At 30.5% G+C, this 10,064-nt stretch overlaps 1 protein-coding gene across 1 annotated transcript; it reads right to left on the reverse strand.

Moving 5' to 3' along the window:
* Positions 1-353: 353 nt before the first annotated feature.
* LOC134715888 (F-box only protein 22-like) lies at positions 354-10,061 on the reverse strand. The gene is made up of 5 exons (XM_063578427.1): positions 9,884-10,061; positions 6,261-6,393; positions 5,122-5,320; positions 4,264-4,585; positions 354-1,143 (listed from the first exon to the last, which is right to left on the reverse strand). The coding sequence occupies exons 1-5, from the start codon at positions 9,979-9,981 to the stop codon at positions 729-731; spliced, it is 1,167 nt and encodes a 388-aa protein (XP_063434497.1). The 5' UTR covers positions 9,982-10,061; the 3' UTR covers positions 354-728.
* Between the last annotated feature and the right edge of the window lie 3 nt (positions 10,062-10,064).

Raw genomic sequence — 10,064 nt, forward strand, 5'->3', positions numbered from 1 at the left:
AGTTATTGTCTGAGATGTTGACAATGGACGGACAACTGTATACCCTAATACATCCTATAAACAGGAGTATAAAAATGATCAGATAAAAATTTCAATACAAAAATGTAAACTACAAATGATAGCAATCAATCCTACCAAGTATGACAGTTTTCTGTCAAATAGTCTCAGATGACTTGTATTTTGTATAATGGGTTGTTGTCAAGTTATACTTATAAAGATAGTGAAAGTCCTTAAACTTCGAATAAAAAAATAAGTATAATATTGTCAACTACAAGTGAAGTCCTACCAAAAATGAAAGCGTTCTGTCAAATGTGTAGCATTCTCCAAAATATAGTCAAAAGTCCAATAACTCCAGTAAAAATGTTCAAATCGAAATTATGATAAAATATGATGATGGTCAAGTATAAAACATGATTGAAACAAAGACTGAGATATTTTTTAAAGACTGATTTAGAGGAGTTGTATTCTAAATGTGTCACTGTTACAATACTAGTCCAACAACTCTAGTGAAAATTGACAAAACAAACTGATAATATATCATAGTCATGAGGACAAATAATGATATCTAGTAGGAATGCTTTATGTCAAATGGTCTCAGAGAGTATTGACTATTTTCAGACAGATGGAGATCATTACTAAATCAGCTGAGATGCAATACACTAGGGATAAAAAGCATATCGTACTGTACCTGTACTGGTATATTTAAAAGATTTTTGTTTTAATTAATTTTAATTAATTGACACCAAGCAAATAATTGTTGTGTATGCATGGTATAGTTTTGGAAGAGGTTTATTAGGGATCTCTGATGATACCTTTTCAGTGTTAATATTTTCTTCATATTTATTTAAATGTTCAAATCCAACTTCTCCATTTCCAAAAAATCCAAATAAAGGTGTTTTAGGGAAGTATTTCCTAAAAACACTTGACTCTACATTTTCAGATCCTTTGAAATGTCCTCGGCCTCGTCCAATACATGCAAACATAAAAGCAAAACTATTCTCCTCAGGAATGTTACAATCTTTAAGTTTCTTGATGATTTTATCCACTTCTTGAGCTGTGTTGACTTCCTCACGTATTATAACAGAAGCAGCATGAACCTTGGGACCACAGAGAGCAATACACATTAATGATGCTTCAGCATTCCTAAAAATACAAGATCAAAATTAATGTTGAAAAAAAAAGAGCTGGTACATTTTTAATATCTGTCAGTTCGTAGGAAATTTTGTCACTTAAGGGGGCTTGCGGGTATAAATAATTTTTTTTTAAAGATAGGATTTCGAAATGTTTTTTTTATAAATGAACTTTATTCATGTTATTAAATACTTGATAGAAAAATTAAATAAAAAAATTGGGTCACTGTTCATTTTTAAAGCTTACAATATGCCTACGAAAGAATAGATTTTGGTTAATGTCCATTTTTTCTGTTGAACTTGTTGGAGAAAAAGAGGTAATATCAAAATTAAAAAAGAAATAAATTACAGAAATTTCTCAAATTTTTCAATTGTTTAGTATGTACAGCTAATTTGAAAACTACAGGTCACTGATGAGTTTAAAAATATGTTTCAACTTTAATGCCAAACCAGGTGCTCTGCAGGGTACAGTTTTATACAACTGCAGAAGTCAAACCCTGAACAGTTGGGGCAAGTATGGACACAACATTCAATCTTAATACAGCCATAAATTTGGATTGCGATCAAATTTTTGACATAATATGAGTTTCTGACACAAAACAAATGTCAAATTCTTACAAATCTATTGCACAATACTGTGCAATTAAAGATTTCATCTTTTAAATTTCAAAAATTTGGAATTGGAGAAATTTGAAGAAAAAACTGGAGGCTCTAAAGAGCCTGTGTCGCTCACCTTGTTCTTTGTGAATATTAAACAAAGGAAGCAGATGGATTCATGACAAAATTGTGTTTTGGTGATGTATTTGTACATCTTACTTTACTGAATATTCTTACTGCTTTCAATTATCTGTATCTATAATGAACTTGGCCCAGTAGTTTCAGTGGAAAATGTTAGTAAAAATTTACAAATTTTATGAAAATTGTTAAAAATTTACTATAAACATGATAAAGGACAATAACTCCTTAGGGGGTCAATTGATCATTTTGGTCATGTTGACTCATTTGTAAATCTTAATTTGCTGAACCTTATTGCTGTTTTCAGTTTATCTCTATCTATAATAATATTCAAAATTATAACCAAAAACAGCAAAATATCCTTAAAATTACCAACTAAGGAGCAGCAACCCAATAACATGAATAACGAGTTGTGCGATTTATATGAAAATGTCAAGGCAGATATATCTTGACCTGATAAACAATTTTACCCATGACAGATTTGCTCGAAATGCTTTGGTTTTTGAGTTTTAAGCCAAAAACTGTTTTTTTACCCCTATTTTCTATTTTTAGCTGTGGCGGCCATTTTGGTTAGATGATTGGTTCATTGGACACATTTTTGAAACTAAATACCACAAAGATGATTGTGGCCAAGTTTAGTTTAATTTGGCCCAGTAGTTTCAGAGGAGAAGATTTTTGTAAATGATTACTAAGATTTACGAAAAATGGTAAAAAAAGAGGTTCCCTATGGAATTTTGAAAACAAGGAAAAAATTTACTATAAAAGGCAATAACTCCTTGGGGGTCAACTGACCATTTCAGTCATGTTGACTTATTTGTAAATCTTACTTTGCTGAACATTATTGCTGTTTACAGTTTATCACTATCTATAATAATATTCAAGATAATAACCAAAAACAGCAAAATTTCCTAAAAATTACAAATTCAGGGGTAGCAACCCAACGACGGGTTGTCCAATTTATCCGAAAAAATAGATTAATTTGGGCGATTTTTGTACCATATTATAAAGTAATAACTACTAGAGTAATAAATAAAATTTGTAATGAAAAAACAAATGTATAATTTTTTTGCTGAAATTTTTGTACCCACGAGCCTCTTTAAGAAAGAACATTAGAACAACAAGTTGTACGGCTTCATGATTGCAAAAATTTAGAAAAAAATATTCATAACACCCCAAAAACATGTTTAAAAGTATCTGTTGAATCTTACTGATACTGCCTGTACATGAAATGATAACCCAATGTTTGTATCAACATCAATCATTTTTTTGTTTCTTTAATGTGCGTATTGTTATGCTTTTACTTTTCTACACTGGTTAAAGGTATAGGAGGAGGGTTGAGATCTCACAAACATGTTTAACCACGCCGCATTTTTGCGCCTGTCCCAAGTCAGGAGCCTCTGGCCTTTGTTAGTCTTGTATTATTTAAATTTTAGTTTCTTGTGTACAATTTGGAAATTAGTATGGCGTTCATTATCACTGAACTAGTATATATTTGTTTAGGGGCCAGCTGAAGGACGCCTCCGGGTGCGGGAATTTCTCGCTACATTGAAGACCTGTTGGTGACCTTCTGCTGTTGTGTTTTTTTTATTTTGGTCGGGTTGTTGTCTCTTTGACACATTCCCCATTTCCATTCTCAATTTTACTACTGTTCTTCAATGTCCATCACTTAAAACTGAACGGTCCAGTTTTATTTCAGATTTATCCTCTAAATTTACTAATTTTAAAACTTTAAATGACCAATCTAAATTTGTATGGTTGATGTCAAATGAAGATCCACTTGTTAATAACATAATGATTAAATTAATAGATAGTTTAATAAAGACTAGAAGAGTTAAATTAAGCATTAACACATGAGTAGTCCACAGCTCTTCTTCTAATTATAAAACGGTACTGATTGTGTTCACTCACTCATTATCTTTGAGAATATATACAGTACTGTATTTGTTGTCTCCCTTCTCTTATATGATATTGTTTTAATTTTATTGTCATGTATTGTAATTTCAATGAAAAAAAAAATCAACACAATTATTTGTACACTTTAATTTAAACTGTAATTGTACTGCTCCTCGGGGCGTCTTGATTGACAAATAAAAAATTGTTGTTGTTGTTGTTTACAATTTTTTTTTGAAGGTCCCCGTCTAGTAACTGCATTTTTTTTAATACTGTAAATTCAGAAATTAATGCCATGTTTATATTATTGCGAAAAATGCTACATGGTTATAATTGCAATAATTAAAACTCACATTTTGAAACTTTTTATATGAGCTCAACTGGCTCAATATAGCAAAATTTGAATCACTGTTTATTTCAAAATGATAAAATTACAAAAATAAATGCATGCAATAATTTCAAAATTTACCATATTCATTTTGATAAATATTAATTATCATTTAGTTACCTGTTACTATTGAAATTGTCTACATAACCTCCTGCAATCACACAGTTTTTATAGTGCTGTAACAAGGTATAGCCAATCTCTGGGGGACAGAATGCCTCGTCACAGAAAAAAAGGATGGCCTTGACCTCTTTGTCAGCTGGCACAGTGCTGACTTGATCAACCTCAAATACTGTACTGCCACCTTCGTCCATTCTGTTGGCATATGTATAGATATCTACATAAAAGGTATAAATATCAAAACCTTCTATTTTTGGTATTGACAATAGTGTCAGAGCATCTCTGTCTTCCATTTCACATGTCTTGTTTGTCTTTTGGTCCGTGACTACAAAAACAAACACAACTTTATTTCAGAAATGTTATTTGTTAAGAGAATACGGAAAAAAGTTTAATCTTATATTAAAAAGATGGAAAATATATTCATTTAGTATTATTATCAAAATGAACTTAAATCCATAATTTTTTTAAATAATTTGTCAAAATAACAAATTAATCATGCTTTTTTCAAAAATATAATAAAAACAATTTTTTCACGCTATAGGTTGTGTAAAATTGTCAAATTTGTATAGATTATGCATGGAAAATTCAATTTTGTGTGATAAAAAGAAAACTACAACATAGAAAATAGCTCTTATAACATGCTTTCTGATAAGAACAGGAAAAAAGGGTCGCCGAACTTGTTTTCATGATATTTATCAAAATATGTCAATTCTCCATTACAATCTGAGTTATCTCCCCTTGTTATGGAAAGTCAAAAATCATTTCATAAAAGAATAAGATTGTTATCTGCTACTTCAACATCCAAGATGGATGAAGACACCTTTTAAAATTACAAACCTTACAATGCAAGAATATACAAACCTACAACCCCATCTGCAACTAATGCAAACATTGGACATACTTTTGGTAAAAGTTTTTCAACGAAAGAGGTAACTTCCACAGCTTCACATTTTGCATTGCGTGGAAACCTTGTGGGATGAGATGTTGGTAAACTAACTGGAGTTTCATAGAGTCTGGATGTACAAAACATTAAAACATGATCAGGTTCACTATATAGTTGCTGAAAAGACAAAGACACAAAACATACAATGAATCCAAGTTAAATTTTACTATCTAAATAAAATCAACAAATTTAGAATAAACCAACCCCAAGTCATACAGCATTGCACTGGGAATTTACCAAGTAAAACTATTTTTATTTAAAACAAGAATGTGTCCAAAGTACACGGATGCCCCACTGGCACTATCATTTTCCATGTTCCATGTTTCCATGGACCGGGTCAAAAGTCTAATTTGGCTTTAAAATTAGAAAGATCATATCATAGGGAACATGTGTACTAAGTTTCAAGTTGATTGGACTTCATGATCATATCATCTTCATCAAAAACTACATTGACCAAAAACTTTAACCTGCGGACGAACGAACAGACGGATGGACGAACGAACGGAGCTACAGACCAGAAAACATAATGCCCCTCTACTATTGTAGGTGGGGCATAAAAATTGTGGTTTCCTCTTAAAATACAATGATTTTTTTTAAAGTGAACTACAGATATATATTTACTATATTTACATCACATCCTTTTAAATGTGTGGTATCTGATTAACCTGTAACATTGATATAAAATAAGCTCAGTGGACATTAGAACATACCATATTGTACATTTATATATATTTCCAACTGCTGCACCTCCATAGAAAACTAGTTGGTAAACAACTTAATATATTAGGTCTTTTTACAATTAGATATCAACAATTAACACAATATCATCTATAAATAAAGGCACACATATATAACATAACTCTATACAATGCTTGTTGCTTGTCATAAAAATGGCAACAGTAACAATAATAGCCAGCCAGATAAAAACAGTGGCACATATTTTAGCATTTATTGGGTAGAACACAATCTTAGACTAAGCTGCTATTAAAAAAAAACCAAAAAACACTGTCATAACAATAAACCTCTTATAAAATCTTTCACTTATTCCCAATAATACCTCGATGAAGGAGGACAAGTTCTCTGCTTTACTGTTCAGCCCTTCTTCTTCCTGACATTCTAATGACATCCATTCTATTTTCTTTCTTTTTTTCTTTATAGTTGCTGCATACTCACTCCAGACTTTGCACACTCTGAAATCAACAATTTTTGTTTTAATAAACTTAAATGTAATTTGGTCTGTTGTGGAGAGTCTTATTAGCAACCATACCACATCATATGTTATATAAGAAGCAAAGTTTTTCAATTATGACAGAGGAAGCAGCTTTGAAAAAAACATGTTGATTTGAAATATAAAATTAATCATGTACATGTAGTCAAGCTGTTAGTAGAGCATAAACACCTGTAGGCCCACCTGTGAAAACATGAGGTAAAAGATTTGTATCTTTACAGTTAGACCTGGGGTTGTCAACTAAAACCAAAGTTTATGACCTTGACCTTTTACCTAGGATGATGTAAATACATTATTACACACCTTTTGGTGTTGGTTAATATAAATGTCAAGTATAAACTTTGTATTTATTATGGTTCTCAAGATATATTCTAGAGTGGATACAATCTTTACCATAGGACAAGGGGTTGTCAACTGAAACCAAAGTTTTTGACCTTGACCTTTAACTTAAGAAGATGTCCATACATTATGACACACCCTCTTGACTTGGTTATTATATATATGTGTCAGGTATAAACTTTGAAATCATAACAGTTGTCAAGATGTACGTATACAAACCCAGTAAATAGTCTAATTTGGTAGGTTGTATTCATGAAAAGGGAAGTAGATTGGACAAAAAGACAAAAGGAACATATCTGATATCATCTGTGAAATAGTTACCTTAATAGTAAACCAACTTGTGATGGCTATAGATGATAGTTAAGGCAATGTATACTAAAACAACTGTCATACATGTGATGGACTGTGAAATTCATATCAGGAGATTGGGAAATTTTAGTCAGGAGATTAGGACTCAGATCAGGAGGTTTTTATCGACATAAATTTTGTCGTAAACATAACCGTTTGATGTAGAAATTCTCTTCTGAAGTAATTTCTTTTCAAATTTCCATTAGAATGTAATACTAGTATGTTTATAGAACCCTTGTTGCCTTTTTATTTGAATAATATCACAATATAAAAAAAAAAATTGAAAACTTGAACATGTTAAAAGAATATGTTTCTAGTTTAGTTTTTTCACTGCTTGCTTTTCATTTTGACCTTTTCTTTAAGTATAGATTTATATTCTTGTCTCCATCTCATTATCTTTGGTAACTGTATAGTCAAATAAACAAGAAATATGCTATTTATGTATATTTATGACATGATACATTAATTAAAAAGTAACAAACAATAGCATTAGTATTGCATGGTTTTTTATATGCAGTATGAAAGTCACAATTGTAGAATTCATCTGAAACAGTGTATGTTATTTTGTTTAATATTTATTGTCACAGTTTGTGTAAGTTCATTAAGCTTTTCATCATACACTTTTTTTTTTATCTTTATTCAATTCTTCAACATATATATACAACAGATATATTACATATTACACAAAAATATCACAAGGCAATGTTTTTAAGTATAATCACATATGTAGTCAGCACAATAATTACAAATAAAATGTTATGACACCTTCGATTTCTTGTACCAGAATATTATTCTTTAAAAAGTGTTTCTCAAAAACATTTATCATACATCTTGCATCACACAAATATTCATACAGGTAAGTTATATAATGTTTTACAGTGTATTTAAATAGTCTAATAAGATCAAAATTACTGTTTAAATTTTTAAGTAAATTCCTTCTTCTGAAGATACAATATCTCGCTACAGATAACATGAAATTGACAAAACTTACATTTACACCTTTGATAGATCCAAATAAACCAAACATAAATACCTCTTCATACACTAAATTATCAATTTTGTCAGAATCAACATTATCAAATAAAACTGACAACTTGTGTTGCATAAACAGATGAAATTCTACTAATTCAGAACATAATAGAAACAAATGAGTGATAATTACTACTTCCTTTTCACATACATTTTTGTACATCACATACATTGTAATTTATAAGTTTCATAGTCATAAGTTTAGAATTTGTGAAATTACAATAATGTGCTATTTTGAAATCTAGATCCATTAATATAGATGGTTTGCAATAGAAATTAACGTTTTTCCATACTTTACAAAGATCATTCTCTTCAATCTCAAAAACTTCCGTCCACTTTGTATAGCAAATAGGATGCTGACATAATTCATCATACACTAATTGTCACAAAAATTTAACCAGGCCAATGATATAGGTCAGACTTTCTATGTAAAGTTTAATTTAATCCTTGAAAAAAAGCACTAGATTCCTAAAATAATTTATAAATTTATATTTTTTTATTGTCCAAAAACATTTAAATTCATTTAAATATCATCCTTTTATGATGATTTGATTATAAAGATATAATTGATTTAAATTCATTTCACAATTTACATTTTTAAAGGAAAAATAACTTTAAAACAGGATAAAACAAAGGGAAGTAACAAAAATGTATTTCAAGTATTAAAAACAACGGGAGTTAGCCAGAGGTAAACATCGTTGATTACCAGTATGTTTGACACCCAAGCTGTCAAATGAAGCCATATAATTATACATCTTCTCTGATTAACAGGTAAAATTGAATACGGGTGTCAATTACACCAGTATGGTAGTAAGAAATTATAAAAAATGGCAGCTGAAAATTTTCATTCATGAAATATTTCATACACAGGAGTTTTTTCTCCTCAACGGGAGGACGGCAGGAGACCCCTGAAAACGGGAGTTTTGTACTCCCGTCGGGGAGGTTCACATGTATGAACTGTATGTATTTCCGCCGAATGCGATGTCACTGACAATAAGAAGTCGACCATGGACATTAGTACAATAGTTTGGGCATTATGTTCTTAGAGTGATAATCTCAACAATGGTGTCCAGAAAATTTACAAAGGGATGATTTCAACTTCAACGTTTGGATAATTATTTGACAACTATGAAGAATCACAATAAGGACATTTTGACAATCACAGTAGAATTTTAATTTTAACAAGTTTAAAGCTAATGGTAGCCAAAAATGACACCTGACGATAAAAGGGCATTTAACTACCCTCATAGAGTGGACACTGATTGAGAACATGATGTCAGGTTTGGATGTCGATTTTAGGAACAGATATCCATTATACAGAGTTGGCGAAATCTTTTTTCATCTGGTTGTCCTTGAAGAAAATCTGCGGTCCTCACTATAAATTCTATTGAAAAATACTAAAATTGTGTCAGTCCCACGCAAAATTTTGGTGGTAAAATCCTGAGGACTAACACTCTTCGCGAACTCTGACCGAACGTTGGACTGAGTCTAAGACTAATATATATATATGACATATAAATGTAACAACTTAAAAAAAACAAACTAAAAAAACCCAAAACTCATGAACAAATATTAATATTTCTGATAACCAATACCTTCCATCAGTAAGATGTCAAATGATTCTTATCTTGTACAATAAGAATAAGAATAGTTTTATTTGTTAATCTTGTATAAAATCTACAAGACTACATGTAAAAAAAATATATACTGGTGCATTCGCCATTGCAATTATTTACCTTGAACACGAGTTTAAAGCTTTGCAAGGAAGAAAACTTAAAATCTTATATAGAATCACTGGTAGTCGTAGCACTTCTGAGGCATGACACTCTTCCATATCTTAAAAAAAACCACGTTCAAAAATTAAATTACTTCATTCAGCTTTATTTTCTTTTTGAGTAACTTTTCAACCTTCAGAAG

The sequence above is a fragment of the Mytilus trossulus genome, chromosome 4, assembly GCF_036588685.1.
Source record: "Mytilus trossulus isolate FHL-02 chromosome 4, PNRI_Mtr1.1.1.hap1, whole genome shotgun sequence".
In the NCBI taxonomy this organism is placed as follows: Eukaryota; Metazoa; Mollusca; class Bivalvia; order Mytilida; family Mytilidae; genus Mytilus; species Mytilus trossulus.